The 18009-nt window shown below is 40.5% G+C and overlaps 1 protein-coding gene across 7 annotated transcripts in view; it reads left to right on the forward strand.

Moving 5' to 3' along the window:
* Nucleotides 1-18009, forward strand: part of PRDM2 (PR/SET domain 2) — a 124705-nt gene that overhangs the window by 14427 nt on the left and 92269 nt on the right. For 4 of the 7 annotated variants that reach the window (XM_074380090.1, XM_039474047.2, XM_074380088.1 and 1 more), the window contains exons 2-4: nucleotides 325-398; nucleotides 15302-15419; nucleotides 17140-17243. In XM_074380090.1, coding sequence (XP_074236191.1) covers nucleotides 390-398; nucleotides 15302-15419; nucleotides 17140-17243 — 231 coding nt within the window. In that variant the 5' untranslated portion in view covers nucleotides 325-389. Of the gene's footprint in view, nucleotides 1-2; nucleotides 399-15301; nucleotides 15420-17139; nucleotides 17244-18009 lie in introns of those variants that run through there. The other 3 variants (XM_074380089.1, XM_074380093.1, XM_074380092.1) reach the window with 3 other exon arrangements.

Raw genomic sequence — 18009 nt, forward strand, 5'->3', positions numbered from 1 at the left:
ATAATGCTTTGCATTTCTATTAATAAAGCTAATATATTTCTTCTTAGGAATGATGCACTTCCAAAGCAAAGATTTGATGTCATCCTAATGAGTCTACTTTCGATTGTAGAGTACAGTGAAGCCCTAGTAAAGAGGAGTAAGAAATTTATTTTACTGGAGATAATAAATCTGACAAGGGAGCTCTCAGCATAGATTGAAGTTGATTCGGCATAGAGTTGCTTTACAAATAGCCCTTTGAGCAAACTCTACAGTTCTGTATGTGGTTTTAAATCCCTGTACATTTGTAGGCAGGTACATATTACAATTGTCTGTTTTTCTTTTTAGGGTTCATGTAATCAAAGAAGTTTCTTTGTTGTGTGTATCTTTACAGAACACAACAGGAATTGAAAATGAATCAGGTGAGTTTAAAAATCAGAATTTATACAAATACGTGACCTAGATGTTAGACCAGCTCTTGATTTTTACCAGATAGTAGCACACACATTCTCCTGGATTCTCATTTTTATTTCTTAAAACCATTAATTAGCTCATTGCATTCATACTGTGCATTTGTTCGTGCAGTGAAATGTGCATTGTTTGGGCGTGGGTTGGCATTTCCGTGGTTCTCTGACTAGAGCACTCATTCTTAAGGATTTTCGTTAAGACTTCCTTTTTGACCTCTCTCTTGCCACACTCTAGTGTGTGAGTTTTTTTGTGTGTGTTTGTTTTGAAGTTTATTAAGGTTTCGTTTTTAGCATTTTTTTAAATTTTGTGCTTATCTGCTGGTTGAAAAGAGAGGATTAAAAGTTATTTATAGAGACTGCAAATGATCAAAGAAGAACCTTTAAGCATTTTGTCCTTGAAAAACCTGTTCTCAGAATAAAAACAAGAGGGCAGATATTGAAATGTAAGATGTGTTTTTCTTTACAGGAGATGTGGGATTACCTGATGATTAAATTACTCTGCTATGGATATTTCCATAGCCTCAAGGGTGTTCTGATAAGTAGAACCAGTTATGTGAATCTAATAATATATTCTAGAGTAGAATTCTTATGTTCTGGTTTCAATATCATCTCACTTGTAGTTATAGAAATTCGTGGGTGTCAGAAATGTTCTTTTTAAAATCTTCATAAGCACTTATTTTTAAAATATGAAGGACAAAACCAAAAATATGAAGTATGTAAATTTTTCTTTAGTCCTTAGCTTAAAATTCTTAGCTTAAAATTTCATTTCTTAAAATGAAAATTTTGTATCCATCATGAACTGAAACTGTGGACACCTTTTTATCATTTACAGGTGATTCTAAGTAGAGATCACAAGTCCAATTTAATTAGCGTGCCAAGTTTAATAAATTCAGTCCTGTGTTGCATTGAGAAATGTGAAATTTTTGGAATGGATTCTTTTGATTTCTTTTTCATTACTTTCTTTATCAGAAATCTTTATTTTAATGCAGAGGACATATAACATAAAAATTCGAATCTGGCGAACACATGGGACACATGCTTTCTATTTATTTTAAAACTTGCAGATTTATTGATATGCTTTTGAAGGCAAATTATTTTTGAAGTGGTGAGGTGGGGGAGGAAAAAGAATAGAGTGGATTTCCACAGTCATCATCCATCAGAGTTATATACATAAATATTTCATAGATTTTATTTACCTTCCTATTTTAAGATTGATTCTTAATACGAATGTGGTCACCCAAAGGAGCTTGCTTTTCTACTGTCTAGGAGCTGTTTTATCAGAGGAGTCTTGATTCTGTGTTAGAATGGTTGTGAGTTCTTCCAAAGTGGAATCTAAATGTTGATACTGTTTTTGTTACATCACTGTTCAGAAATCATTTATTTGATTTGCCTACACCTTTAACCTTAGGATTAATCGTGGCTTAATTCTTGTACAGTATTAGGCTTATAATATTTCTAGTGTGTTAGACTTGACACTTCAAACTTTTGCTGTATATTTCAATTATATCCAACAAATGTCTGTTTAAAAAAGCCTGCATGCCATTCAAAAAGTTGTAGCAATAACGACTTCTTTTTCTTGGCTCTTTTACAATTTCATTTTGCTTTCGACAAGTTTTAATATCAGACCTGCAGAAGACTTCCTTTGATGCCAGATGCCAAGTTATCAGTGGGAAAGTGTCCTCTTATGTTTCTAATGGTTAACACATTTCTGATTTGGGTGTAATTAAATGGTCTGGTAGTAATGAAACTTTTATTTGGATTATAAAAATAGTCCTCTTTTTATGAATAAAATTTTTAGCATCTTTTGTTATATTTTCATTATTAGTTATATGCTGTTTAGACCTGATTGTTAGGGCATAAAATCTATCAGTATTTTTCAATAATCACTCCCGTTATTTTTAAGGTTTATGACTTATTTCAGGATAATTTACGGTTTTCCCTTCTCGTATTTTTCCTCTCATTTTCATCCAGTAAATATGAGCAGTGAATGCTTGAAAAACTGAAAAATAACTACACAAAAAAATTCAGATATAAAAAAGTTTGAACTTGAAGAAGATTGGCTTATAAATAAAATCTTGGTGGTTATTTTAGGATTAGGTTGTTCTCTCTGGGGACGGATGAGCATTGCTTTGATGGATTTTAGTTGTCAGTTCTGTTTCTTCTGATGGGTGTGGTCTCTTAGACAATAGCTTAGAATAATTTGTTTATATATGCCTGGCAGTTGAGCTTCAGGGACTGCAGGATCCTAGGTATGGGCGTGGCATACGGTTTATCAATTCCTTTAGAAGAAGCAGTCAGGTCTACAGCCTGCCACTGTTTTAAGCGCTGACTATTGAGGCAGCATTCTGAACTGTTGCACTCAGTTATATCAGTGTGTTCCAAGTCGGTCCTAGTGTGATAGCTCCCTCTGAGCCCAGTCCTGGGGCTCCACAAATCTCCCCGACCCACATATTCTTTATCATTCTTTCTCTTCCCTTCTGTTCTTCACCTAAAATTTACCCCTTTCTTAGTATCTCTTATCCTCTCGATTAGAGCCAGCTTGCTTTGCATGTGAGTCTTGGATCCTTCACTTGCGCCCATGCCTGGGTGGCAGCGAGAGCGGTAGTCATTGTGCCTCCTCCCCTCGCTCTCCGTGCTCCCTTCTCTGTGTTCTCAGATCATAGGTTTCCTGCTTGCTTCATTTACATTCCACACCCATCCTGATACTTAACTTTTGAGATGTTCTGCTGGTTTCCTTATTTTCCTAGACTTACCTAGGAATGGCTTTATCTCAGGAATAGGTCCGTTATCTCAGTTGTCCCTAAGGTTCATTCATTCCTTCCCTCATTCATCGTGCACAGACGGTACCCCAGCATGGCATAGGTTCTGCAGTGAACTAGGTAGGCAAGGGCTCTGCCGGTAACATACTCCAAGAGGGAGACAGTTAAAAAGGAGGAAGACAAGCAAGGTAATTTCAGATAGTGAAAAGTGCCGTGAAGACAATTCAACAAGATTATCTTATAAAGGATGATGGGTGGAGGTGAAAGGAGGTCTTTGGATTACATGGTCAGAGAAGGCTACTCTGGAGGTGATTGCTAGTAGAACTGAGACTCAGGTAATAACCAGGAGCCAGACAGATACATGAAGATCTGGGGAAAGAAAATTCTAGGCCGAGTAAATACACAGTGATACAAAGGCCCTGACGTGGAAATGAGGTTGTTGGTTCAAGGAACAGAGAGCAAGCCAGGGTCTGGAGCTTGGCCCTGTCATGGACTCTGGGATAAGAGGACATTGATGTGAGAGGCAAGGTTTATAGGGCCTTTAGGGTTACTGGACAGTGACACAAGCTGATTGCCATTTTTAGGACATCCTCCCGACTGTGATATGGAGACTTGATCATAAGGGAGCAAGAGTGTGGTGCTACGTGTGTTCACTGTTGAGATTAACACCATGCTTTAGGACAGTTTCTTCAGTTGGACAGCTTAATAGACCTGACAGCTTTTTGAAAGAGGGTACTTTGTTAGATTTCAGAACTAATTTGACTGCTGTTCTTTTTCAGAAATGGTGTATAAGTGTTTCTTGTTTTGTGTTTTCATCTGTTTATTGTTATAGCAGTCCTATTTCTTAACCAAATATAATTTAATGGTATTTCAGTAAACTGAAGCTTGTTTGATTTTTTTTTTTCCATCGTTTGTTCCAGGATAGTAGCTTAGATTCTTGTTTGCATATCTATTACAAAGATGAGTTGTTCGTAGAATTTTAGAGATTTTAAGCTCTAAAATTAGAGATTAAACTGATGATTCTAAGCTGGTTTTTTTTTTTGCTTGTAGCAATTACTTTGGTGATTATTACTAGTCTGTTGTAGCAGTAATATATGTTTTAGTATGAATATACTATGAAGTGGTCTTAATATTAAGGAAAATTGACTCTAATCTATTCCGTCGCATATTACTGTCACTTTCCAGTTAGTTTTGATCAATCAATATTTAAGAAACTAGGTGCTTTAATTAAATAGATTAAACTGATATAATAATTTCTGATAATTCTCTGGGCAAAGCATATAAAAGGAGTTACTTATATACATTTAAATGAAACACCAATAACACTTGCTTATTCTTATATATTTTTAAACATAAAAACATTAGTATATGTTGACTATAGAAAATGGTGTATGCAGCTTTATGTAACAGCAGCCAGTGCCAATGTTATGCCCTAGAACAGAGTTACCTTGCTGATGGCAGTGACCATTTGTCTAAAGAGTGTGGAGAGAGGGGCTGGAGAGGGAGAGTGGAAGAGGTTGGTTCTGTGGTTCACGTGCCTGGAGCAGAGCTGAGGAGGGCAGAGTAAATGGTCAAAGAAGTGTGGGCTCAGCTCCGGGGTCGCTAGAATGACCGCAGTAGACTTTGCCAGTGAGGTGTACCTTTGTAGGGTTTTGAGTCGAGGACTGTTAGAATTGAGTTGAAGAATTCTTAATAAATACAAATAATTAAGGTATTCTATCGGGCAGAATCAGGACTTGGTTACTGGTTGAAAACAATAATAAATAATAACTTACCATGTCTCCTGTGTGTCAGACACTAGCCTAAGTGCTTTCTGTTCAGCCGGGCATTTACTGTTGACTGCAGCCACACTGGGCGCCATTACTATCCCTGTTCAACAGGTAAGAAAGTGAACACAGTCGAAAACATTGTTTTCTATTGCGTTGGTATGTTTGTCCTTTATTTTCTTGGTGCATTAAAGTTTCATTTTAACATGATTTAAAGATGAGAATTCAGATTTATTGACCTGTTTAGTTATTTGATTGTAAAGATCAGTTTTGAGGTGTAATCTGCATACAGTAAAAGGTAGCCGATTTAACCGAACAGTACGCGTTTCACAGCCGCGTCGCTCTTACCACTGTCGAGTCATAGGACACGCCCGTCACCCCAAGAAGTTATTTCCTGCTGCTCTGAAGTTAGTCTTTCCCTGCCCAAGGTCCATACTGATCAGCTTTCTGTTCCTACATGTTGGTTTTTCCCATTCTGGAGTTTCGTAGGGGTAGAATCATACAGTCTATGCCCTGTGGTGTTTGTCTTGTTTCAGTCTGCATACTGTTTCTGAGATTCAGCCATATTGTTGCATGTATCTATAGTTCATTTCTTTTACAGGAGGAGTTTTATGGGAGACCATCTGACCATCTAGATATGTCTATTCATCACTTTAATTCCAAAGAGTCCGTGAAACCCTGGGATGGCTTTCTATCTTTCATCGTAGTTATCTTTGCCCGTTTTTTCTAATTCGAAAAATATACATGATATAAAAGGTTGAAACCACTTTCACTGTTTTATCATATTATTAATATAGAATTTTTTATAGGTAATTATAAATATGAATCTGATTTTTTCACTTTCATGATATAAAAGGTTGAAACCACTTTCACTGTTTTATCATATTATTAATATAGAATTTTTTTATAGGTAATTATAAATATGAATCTGATTTTTTCACTTTAAAAAAAGTCTTCTAAGTAAGGTGGTTCCTATCTGTTTTGACTTAAAGCTCAATTAAATAAATGTGTAGTTTTGGAAATCAGCATGCTGAATGAATAATGGTGGCACTTAAAATCTCGTTTTGAATCATGTACTCCACTAGATAAATTAGCGATTTTTATAAAATCTGGGACCTTGTCTTTCTGAATGAAAATATTATTTTTGAAATTTGAAAAATAATTAACAACCTGAATAGCATTTCCCTAAGTCACTGGAAGGAGCTTGTGGCAAGAAGCCTTTCCTCTTATGTTAGGATCTCAACACTTCAGTAGAGAAGAAAGCTGTGGGACTGTTGAGCTCTGCTCGTCCTTTGATGTCCTCTGACTCACTCTCCTTGGTCAGTTCTGGCTATGCCATTCCAGCTACGTGACCTTGGGCAAGTCCTTGGCTTCTTTGTGTTCCCTTTCTTATCTGTTAAACAGGGAGAGACTTGGTGCCCACCCCATGTGGTTGCAGTCAGTAGTAAATGAGTTACTGGACGGAAAGCCCTTAGGCTAGTCCCTAACAGATAGGAAACACTGTAAGTTATTATTTATTACTACTTTTTCAACTGGTAACCATGTCCTGATTCTCCCCTGTCGAATAGTTTAGTCACTGTTACTGCTTGCATTCAGACCCAAACATCCCTTGTCTCGGCAATTACAGAAAGCTCCTGACTGATTCCTCACCAGTAGTTTTCCTCCCTGTGGGATGGTTCTCCATAGGCCTTACAGAACGTGCAGCTCACCATCTGGGAAATGAGAAAAGCTGGCGGTCGTTTCCAGTTGTTGGGAATGTCTGTGGAGGAACTGGGATTGGAACTTGACCTGGAAGGATGTGGGGGTTATTGACCATTAGAAGAATTGAGGGCCAGGTGAAAGCCTAAAGTGAGAAAGGCCTAGAGTAGGAAGGGGACCTAACGTGGGGAGGGGAGGAGGGGCCAGAGGGTGTGCCAGGAACCCAGATGCCTGTAGGGGCCAGGGACCACCTGGAAGAGTAAAATGGGTATTTTCCTGTGATTTCTTCCAAAAGAATCTGTTTTTTTTTTTTTTTTGTTTTAAATCCATGGGTAGACCAAACAAATGCCATCTGATGAAAGGCTGTAGCCCACAGTTTGCTGCTTTGGATGAAGGTAGTTTGAGAAGTTGAAACAGTCTCACCAGTAACAGCCTCACTGGGAGGCAGTAGAAAGCTCCTTCTCCTGCCTACCAACCCCCTGTCCCCACCCTTACCCATTCCTATTCTGTGTTAGAATCTTCTGGACAAGACAAGTAGAGGGGATGAGCCCTTAGGTGTCTTAATTTCTTTGCTTTCTTGAACTTTGGGAGTCTCTAAAGGTAGCAGATGAACTACTAGATTGTATTTAGAAAGTTTAAAAAGCATTTTGAATCAGATGCTTTCTAGATTGATTATTCAAGAAGACAAAAGGTTCAGGGAAGTTGACTATAGAGTGGACGGGAAACCAGAAAACCTCATCCCGTCTCTTCACTCTCCTGCCCAGACCCTCTTGCGGCATCCCACCACTTTGTGAATGCAGTCCAGCTCTTTGCCCTGCCTTGGGTTTACAGGTTCCAGTGGCGGCCGCCTCTGCTTTCTTCCCGGGTCTGCTCTGGTGCAGCTGCAGTGGCCTCTTTTTATTCCTGAACATGCCAAGCCCCTTCTCTCCTCAGCATGTTTGCTTGGCCTGCTCAGTTCTTAATACATGACTCATTCTCATCTCTCAAGTCCAAGTCCCTGTGTGACATCTTCTCTGAGAGGCCTCCCCTGACATCCTAACTAAAGCACTGCACTGTCCCCGCCTCATCTCTCACGTCACTCTTGAGGTCGCTGAGATGTTGAACACCCCTGGTCTGCCACATTAGCTTGGGGTGCAGGCGGGCAGGACCTGCCCCTTCTCTTGGTGGCTGCGTTCCCCAGGTAGTGCCGCTCCAGCACGTGGAACACTTGCTAATATGTGCGGGACGACTGGAGACTCCTGAGTAATTTCAGGTTGGAAGATGACGGTGCCAGTGGGAACTGGAGAAAGGGATTGGACATGACAGGTTTTGAAGGATCGGCAGCAGCGTTTGGCTCTGTTGGCCAGTACACTTACCGGAGTCTTCCCTAGCTTTGGTGATGCCATGAGCTCGGTGCCTCTTTTGGCTTTGCGTTGAGTTCTAGGACTAGGACTCATCTGCTGCTCTTTTCTTCCTTTCATTCTTTGATACGGGCATTCTGGGGTTTTTGTTTTCAGCTATTCTCTCCTTCTCTGCTTTCCATTGAGGCGTGTCATCTACTTCCTGGACTCCATGGCCAGTTGCATAGCCATCTGTCTGTGCCCAGACCTCTGGGTGGTTGACTGCCAGGCATTTAGTGACCACTGCTCTGGTCAGAACCTGCCTGTCTAAGGCCCTAAACTTGCCTCTCTGGAGAGGTGATTAACCAAGCCAACCAGTGAGGGCTTTCACAATACACAGTGCACACTGTTGCAAGTTGTGGAGAGTGTTGTAACTGAGCCACAGGGGAAATCCTACTAGGTTAGGATAGTGGGGACTGGCTTCTAGGAGCCCAAAGGGTTCTCTGGGTAGAGCAGAGGCCTAGAATACAAATGCAAATTAGCCCCTTTTGGTGATCTTACCTTGCTGGGGTCTCAGCTTTGCTCCCCTGGGGTTTAAAGCCTTGGGAACTTTCTTCGACATTTTCCTCTGTTCCCTGCAGGAGCCCAAACAGGCATTGATAATAAGTTGTGTTTAATACTCTGAAGCCATTGCAACTCATTCCAGTTTATTCTGGCATATGTTGCTTTTTCTCCTTTAGAGATTGGCAGTGAAACCCTTCAAATGAAAAAGACTCTTGTGCCTGTTTGGGGAGAGCAAATGTCACAACCATGTCTTGTCCCCAGCTTTGCGTACTTGACATTGCTCACTGTCTGTTCAAGTGTGCATAGATGTAGAAAGTTATAAAAATTCCTTCTCATGGCTTTTTTTTTTTTTTTTTTTCCCGATGGAGTTTCACTCTGTCGCCATAATCTCGGCTCACTGCAACTTCCGTCTCCTGGGTTCAAGTGATTCTCCTGCCTCAGCCTCGCGAGTAGCTGGGGCTACAGGCGTGGGCCACCACACCCAGCTAATTTTTGTATTTTTAGTAGAGATGGGGTTTCGCCATGTTGGCCAGGATGGTCTGTTTCCTGACCTTGTGATCCCACCTTGGCCTCCCAAAGTTCATGGCTTATTTTTCAGGGAACATATATAAAACAAAGTATGGAAGAAAAAGAGATCGCAGGGTATAGAGGGAGAAAAAGGAAGGAGGAGAAAGAGGGGAGAAAGCTTACAGTTTTAAAGCCTGTAGTTTTAGTGTTAACAGTTGTACTGAGGAAGTAGGGGAGATGCCCAGGAACGGGAGAACACAGGACATGAATGCGTGGATTAAGCCTCCCCGGCTCCCTCCGCTCCTGCAGTTTTGGTCTCTAAGAATGGGTCCTGTCTTCTGCTTCTTAGTCCTGAGAGGGGAGGTACGACGGAAGACTGGAGGCAGCATCAGCTCAGGCTTTTTGTTGATGTGTGTCGTATCTATGCATGTTTATCTTATTGGAAATGATAACACAGTATTTTGAAATAGTTACAGATCCACATGAAGTTATAAGAAGTGTCGAAAGTCTTGTGTACTCTATTTATTTTTGAGGAGTCTTGCTCTATCCCCTGGGCAATGATTCTCCTGCGTCAGTCTCCTGAATAGCTGGGATTACAGGCGCATGCTGCCATGACCAGCTAGATTTTGTTTTTTCAGTAGAGGTGAGGTTTCACCATGTTGGCCAGGCTGGTATCATACTCCTGACTTCAAATGATCCACCCACCTCGGCCTCCCACGGTGCTCGGATTACAGGCATGAGCCACCACACCCGGCCTGAGTCCTGTGTACTCTTTACCTATCCTTTTCTAGCAGTATCATGTTAAAAAGCTGTAGTACAGTATCAAAGCTTGGAAATTGATTTGGCATAATAATGCTAGTTAGACTACAGGTCTTATTCATAAATCAGAAAAATGTAAAACATAAGATTAAGTAGTCACACATATTTCATAAGCCTTCAGAGTGATGACATTTTCACACATGATAGCCTCCAGAAAACTCCACCCTACACACCTGAGAGGGAAAAAGGCAGACGACATCGTAGTGTTGTTACAGCAATAGCTCTGCTCTTGTTGGTCCCAGAAAGGGAATTCTCATGTGTCCCTGGACTATGAAGTATGAGACCCCCTGGGTTGGTGGTTAGAACTGTTAGAATGTAGACTCCGGAGTCTGTCTGGATTTTGTCTTGGCTCCACTACTTTAAAACTGTGCAGCTTGGGACAGGTACTCAGCAGAGCTGCTCTGTGGCCTAGTGTTTGAGAATGCAGACCCTGAAGCCGGATTGTCTGGGTTGAAATTACCTTTCTCTGCCACCTGCTGACTATGACCATGGGCAAGGTTTAGTTTCATCTGTAACGTGGAGATCATAAAAGTACCTGTAGCAATTGGTAGTGTGCAGATTAAATGAGGTGATAAGTGCCTGGAATTGTGTCTGACATACCCAAACGCTTCATCTGTGTTAGCTGTGATTGTTATTGTTGTCAGGATTAAATGAGGTAATACATGTAAAGTGCTTAGCACAGATCTTGGCCCAGAGGATGGAACAAATGTTATACTTCCTAAGTTCCTCACCCCGTCCAGCATGGGAAGGTCATCCTGGGTCAGAGGAAAGGTATCAGTAAAGCAGTAGAAGGGTCCTTCAGAGGCTTCCTAGCAAGTCAAAACTCATGAATCAAAATCTCTCTAAGGTTTCTTGTCTCAGGGAGCAGGAACAGAGAAGTTCTTCCTCTAACCAGTGGGCTTCATGAGGAGATGTCCCTGATCCTCACCGTACAGTGTGGTGCTAGCCCTGAGCAGACGCTTCGGGAGTATTTGTTAATGACTGATGGATGGGCTGAATGAAGGAGAGAGACTTTGGTGATTCACTGGGGAAAGAGAAGCAAGTAGTGACTTTCTTTGAGTTTGAGGTAGGAAGTTGGAGACATTGGATTGATGAGATCAAGTAATAGTTAATAACTACAATTAAATTAACTTAAATTTAATACATACCATTCCAGATCTGTTCACTGATACATGTTTAAAGACTGTATTTCATTAGGCAGTCAAATGATGAATCCTCACTGAGGTCTAACTAATAGGAAAGCAGCGAAGTGCTTTAGCTTCTTTCATATCACAGTGATCATTGTTAAAAACCCCTAAGACAGGAACATGCTTCTATTCAGGGGCAGCAAGGACAGGGCGTGCTAGGAGACGCCAGCAGCTGGGGTGCCTTGCAGAGCTCGTAGTCTGCTCTCTGCTCTCTACTCCTCCCATTCCGGGTAGACGAGCTAATGGCAATGAGTATTTCTCAGAGGCCTTACCCCTGCCTGCCCCTCCTGGCTCAGTTCTAGCTGCTTCTCTCACCGTCTCTGCTCTGGACACATGGGTCTTTTTGCCTGCGTACTGCATTTTCTCTTAAGTTGAGATTTTGTCCTGGCTGTTTTCTTTTCCTGGCGTGTTTCCCCGATATTGTCACAGATTCCATTTCTACTTCTCAGCATTCTGTCTGAAAAGGCGTCTCCATCCCTACTCCATGACTATGTTCCCTTCTTTTTTTCATTCACCATTGATCAGAAGGCATGTACCCCCTTTTTTATGCTTGAGTTTTCTACAGGGCATCAGGCATTGTACGTATGTGTTTGATTTTGTCTGTGTTTCTCACCAGAGTGATGCGTTATTGAGGCAAGTGTGCTGCCTAGAACACCGCCTGGCCCATAGCAGGGATTCAGAAATATTTAAATAGATTAATTGAGTAGATGGTACAATTTATTTTAGACAAGATCAATCTGGGAAATAATCCTGGGATCATATTGTGATTCTTTAGTGTAAGGACCAAGATGAGCCTGTTTAGAGTATGATATTATATCTAATCCTATCAGGATATGTACCAAGAAGAGATTGCAGCTTATGAGTATGCAGACGAGAGAATTTTTTGGAAAGATTCCTTTGTTCCAAAGGCTTACTTGTCCATTGATTGCTTGGAATTAATGGCATAGCACATTGGTTTTTTGTTTTGTTTTGTTTTGTTTTGAGACAGAGTCTCACTCTGTCACCAGGCGCCAGGCTGGAGTAGCAGTGGTGCGACCACGGCTCACAGCAACCTCCGCCTCCTGGATTCAAGCAATTTTCCTGCCTCAGCCGCCCGAGTAGCTGGGACTACAGGTGCGCACCACCACGCCCAGCTAATTTTTTTGTATTTTTAGTAAGACGGGGTTTCACCATGTTGGCCAGGATTGTCTTGATCTCTTGACCTCGTGATCCACCTGCCTCGGCCTCCCAAAGTGCTGGGAGCACATTTTCTAAAAAAAGATTCTTATATGGCCCGGAAGAATATCTACCTCAAATTCAAGAAATTCAGATGCATGTGGAGAAAATACCTTCTGATAGATGATCCTGCTCTTTTATTTATTTATATCCCTCCTTTTTTTTTTTTTTTTTAAAGCTTTAAGTTAGCTTACAAAGAGCCATGTACTCATTCAAGTATTTAAGTGACAACAAACATTTGAAATCTCCTGCTAAGCACTGGGAACACAATGTTGAATAAGATAGACACCATCTGTCTTCACTGCAGTCTCACAGAGGAGGCACACAGTAAACACAGAGCTATACAAATAAGCATTTGCAATTGTGGTAAGAGTTATGAAGGAGAACTAAGGAAGAAGAGAGGGTGGTTCTATTTAGGCAGTCCAGCCCATGAGTCTACCTTCTACTTCTCACATCACTGATTTTCTAGAAATGTTCCAGGCAGTTTGCAGCCATAGCCATTGCCATGCTGAGTCCAGCGGGGTTGTGGAGCAGAAGGGAGGGAGGGCCCTGGGTCTGCCCAGCATCTCGGTTGGGCTGCTGTGAATTGATTTGCTCCTGTTGTAGCTGGGTCCTTTTGTAATTCGAAGGATACGAAAGTGACAGAAAAAACTTTCCTCTACTGGGTGCATGAGCCCAAAAGAAAAACTAATGGCTCTAAATTACTAAAAGAGTAATTTAAAAGAAAAAAAAAAAGAAAAAATAATGAGTTGACTTAAAATGGATAAACAAATGGATAGCATTTTTTCTTATTTCTTTTTCCTATGGCATCTCTGCTGAGGTCCTTTATGTTCTCGGGTGCTTCCGAAATTTTAATACATGTGGTCTCCAACTTGTACTCAAGTTACACATTTCCTATGGGAATGACCATTCCTGCCTTAGGTGCCATCTCCTGCTGACATTTCCATGGAAATATGGAAGTTTTAGGACAGAGGTCCTTAGATGGTATTCCAGCAGAATCTTAAGTGAAAACTCCGTGATGGTTAGTATTGACTAGGCACTCGAATCAGACAGATAAGGGTTCAGATCCAGGCTTTGAGCCATTTAAGCAATATCCCTAAGCTCTAATTTCCTGCTCTGTGTGGCGAGGAGGAGACACTGATAATGTCTAACTAAGGAAGAAAAGAGCCCTTTTGGGCTATGTGGAGTAAATTCTACCCAGCCTGTAAGACGGCACAGTGCTTTGAGCAAGGAAGTTCTCAGTAAATATGAAGTTGTCATTAGTATCCCTGTAAAAGTGCCTGGAAGTACCAGTTCAGGTTAGCTGACGAGGTGACTCTGTGCTCCCGGGGAGGATAAATGGTGCTGAGTCTTTGCCTAGGGCCCCAACTGAGATGGAGGAAGAAACCCCCTTTTGCTTTACTAAATGGCCAGTGCTGAGAGGAAGCCTCACTCTGGCAAATATTTGTTAATGTCACTTATCAGTGATTTGAAATAGTTATTATGTAGCTTAGGATGCTAACTACCTGTGTAATACCTTTTCCCTCTTTGGAAATAAATTGTTCATATTTCAAAAAATCCAGCTTATAGATTAAACATTTAAAAATGGGGGTACTATATTAGAAGTGAAAAATGCCTATGCTTAATTTATTTGCACTTTAGCTAATCAAAGGTACCGTAAGACCATTTTCTGGGGCTAAATGACTATCTTATGTTTTGGAAAATGTTTCAGGGATATTGTTGGGACAAAAGTGTAAATGCAGGAACAAAGCATTTGTGTGTCTGAAATGTAGGCTCAGTTGGCTCAGCTCTGTACGAGAGACGAACCTGTCTTTAGATGCCCTCTCTCGGGTTCTCCAACTTGAAGCAGGCCAGAGAGTACATTACCATGTTTATAATGACTGTAAGATTTATTTCTCTTGAAGTGGACTGCTGATATTTAATAAACCAAAAATTGAAATGCTGAGAGTATGCCAGTTTGGATGATATTCTTTTCTTGGTGCATTTATTCTTGAGACTACAAGAGCTTTGTTGTTGTAGGAACAACTAGTCTTTTTTGTTTGGGGTTGACTTTTGCCTATATTGGTTCCTTTAAAAGTCCTGGAGAAATGTTTCCCTATGCAGTGAAATGAAATACACTCAGACTACAAAACCCATCATTCTTAGCAGTATCATGATATGCACATCAGTTAGACTTGATAAGCACATCAGCTCTGTAGGATATGTGATGTACCAGTTACTAGACCCTTGGTGTTCCTTTGATTTGAAAGTTACTTAAAAAATAACAGTCATAGTCTACCAATTGGCTCAAATCTCTCCCTTCCTTACATACTTATCTAGTAGTAATCTTTTCTTAAGATTATGATGAATTCCAGCCTAAACTTTGATAAGTAATTTTATAAAATTATCTATTTCTTAGCAACTCCGTGACATCCTGGTGACTTTGCTGTTTAGTGACTTGGTAAACAGTGGTAAATTACTGTTTCCTGGAAAGGTGGTACTTACAATGAGGGACCACAATAAGTTGTCGGGTTCTGGGGTGGAGTGTTAAAGCTCCATCCAGTTAGGGGTTGTTGCTGGAGGGCGGCATGAATAGGGGAGGGTTGGAGGGCCCCAGTAGCCTTTGTGGTGTGTGCTGAAAGCATTCATGAAGTGACCAGTGTTGGTTTTTATTTTTTAGATGTGTTAAGGTACTGATGGTAGCCTTTGATTTAAAAGTAAGCTTATGGTGTATTTTGCTGCCAGTATGGTGAGCAGCAATTAAAGCAGTATGGTGCTGGAGATGATTATATTTTGGAAATGACCACAGGTGGCTGGAACAAAATAGAGTAACACAGACATGCTTGAAGGTTGCAGGGGTTTCCTTTGGACAAACAAGCATGAAAGCAGCTCCTCAGATGCTTGACATATCGTTTTGGTCTGGCTTGCCAGCTTCAGGTTTCGGTTACATTTTTGCATATGTGCTTATTGAACCAGAAAAAAAAAAAACCCTACAATTTGAGTTTTCTTTCTTTTGCTGTGATCCTTCTATTTCTTGACTTGCAGAACACTACTGAGCCTGTGGCAGCCACTGAGACCCTGGCTGAGGTACCCGAACATGTGCTGCGAGGACTTCCGGAGGAAGTGAGGCTTTTCCCATCTGCTGTTGACAAGACCCGGCTTGGTGAGTGCTTCTCCTGTCACGGAACAAGTCAGGCAGTAAAAAGCAGGTGGCAGTGAGGCTTCCTGCAAGGGCATGTCAGGTAGGGAGTACACCATGAAAGCAGCGGATTTACCCTTGACTTAGAAGATTATATGGTGTCAATGCATTTTCCAGTCAAGAATCCAGGTTGGACACAGATTGTAAAAATAAAACCAGGAAAACACACACACACACACACACACACACACACACACACACACACACACATGCACGCCCCATCCTTCGTGACTCGCCCAACTGTCCTCCTCTTCTGAGTTTCCCTGCTGGGCCTTGTCCCACAGAACGTGTTGTTCCCTTCTCTCTGATTTCACCGTGACTGGAGGAGTATGATTGTGCCATTATATTCACTTCATTATGTTGTAATTGTTTTTGTGCCACCCGTCCCTGTCATTGCTTGTGGGTGCCTTTATTTCTTATTTATCTTTATGCCTCCAGTACCAAATACTTTGTGGACTCTCAGTAGATACTTGAATGAATGACATGCTGTGAGTGTATCTAAATTCTTCTGGCTGGGATTTCCTGAATGCAAACCAAGCTTGTGTGTGTTTGGTCTTTTTGTGACCTAATCTTTAGACAGAAAGCTAAGGAAGTAAATTGAAAACTTTTGCCAAAATACAGTCTTGGAATATATCATATTTATATCCCTGTTTCTTTTTTTAAGATATACTTCTGATACTCCAATTTATATGTACATATATGTGAAAAAATTTTAATACATGCTTTAAAAAAGTCTTGTTGGAAACTTATTTATCGAGCAGTTTGAGTATATTGTTCAAATTAAAGTGGTTGATTTTGTAGCTCAACTAATTGATTGTTAGAGGTGTTGTCAAATGCAGTTAATAGTAGACTTACAGAAAAGTGGAATTTATACATTCTAGCAGGATAGGACTGGCCCAGCCTTTACCTGCCATTCTGTACCTGAGGAAACTGAAGCCAAAAGATGAGGGAAGCAATCTAAAGGGATGCTGTGTGCCAGTTCCCTGGACTCCTGGGCCAGACTCCTGCCATTTCACAGACCTTTTGCTCATTATGTTGCTTTCTGTCATGGTCACTGCATAGAAAATAGAAATAAACCTGAGAATACTGTCGATGAACAGCTATTTTGGCTGCTGGAAACTCTGAAAAGTAAGCCATTCCAGTAGCTAAGTTTTCAGGAAGTTTAGTTAGGCAGGAAAGGGTTTTCCACTTTAAGCAAATGAATCTCAAAAATATTTATTCATAAAATTCTATTTCTAACCCTTTATAAGAACAAGTCATGTTCATTAGAGACAGTTTGAACTTTATAGACAAGCAGACAGAGGAGTTTAAAAGTCAGTTGTAATTTCAGTCCATTCCAATATTTTTTTCTCTTCAGTTGTTGTGATTGTGTAATTCAAGTATTTTTCATCCTACTGTATGGGTAGTGTTACATGTAAAACATTTTAGTAGTATAGAAAACATCCTTTTCTAATTATAAAACAATATAAGCTCTTTATAGAACAGAAGAGTATAAAGAAGAAAAATAAAAATCCCCGCTGAGCACTCGACTTAATGTGATTTAACTTGATCTCAGGCTATTGAACATTAGCTTGATTTAGGCAGTTTAGCCTTTTAACTGTTTGGTGAAACTTAATTGATTTTAATGGTTTCAATCTTTAAAATAACCATGATACAGTATAAAAATACTGATTTTATTTTCTAGGTGTCTGGGCCACTAAACCAATTTTAAAAGGCAAAAAGTTTGGGCCATTTGTTGGTGATAAGAAAAAAAGATCTCAGGTTAAGAATAATGTATACATGTGGGAGGTAAGAAGTAATTCTGATTCTTTCTTTATCAGAGTTTTATGAAATAATTATTCTGTTCTCTCAGGATTTGACATTTTGAAATTAAAACAATCATTTTAATGTGTTCTTTAAAATCAAGAATATTTTTATTAAAGAGAAAATATGTTTCCCTGGGTACAGACTCCGATTTATTTATGCTTTTGTGTTTTGAAACTGCTCGGCTGTCCTTAACAATAAATTTCAAATCCATGTTTTATATTGCCTTGTCCAGGGTGTTTTGCTTTGCAACTTAGACCCTGACTTCCTGCTTGATGGTTTGTCACTGTACAGGCTTCCAGATAAACCCCAGAAAAGACACTCTAGGGTGGCTGTAAAGAAGGCACTGTTAGGTTCTTCTCTATATTTTAGAAAGTAATTTCTGTGTTGCTAGAATATTCGGAGTTGGATATATTTAGCATATGGCACATATATAGAGCTTGTAGTTTTTCAGAAGTTTTTCGTCTATGAATTTCATGTTCTCCCAGCAGTCCTGGAAGACAGCAGGGCATCTGCACATTCCTTTGAGAGGAGAAGCAGTCAGGAGACAGAGCAGAGCTCTCCTCCCTGGGGCCTCCACTCGGGAGGCCTGTAGATGCAGAATTAGATTGCATCTCTCCTGCCTCACAGGGAGGCAGGTATAAGGTTTTCATTGCATTGCCTGAGTTCAGATCCTACCTCTAGCTTTGTGACTTTGAGCAGGATACATAACCTCTGGGCTAGAAAACTATCAGTTTAAAAAAGAGAGATA

Source organism: Saimiri boliviensis, chromosome 11 (genome assembly GCF_048565385.1).
Source record: "Saimiri boliviensis isolate mSaiBol1 chromosome 11, mSaiBol1.pri, whole genome shotgun sequence".
In the NCBI taxonomy this organism is placed as follows: Eukaryota; Metazoa; Chordata; class Mammalia; order Primates; family Cebidae; genus Saimiri; species Saimiri boliviensis.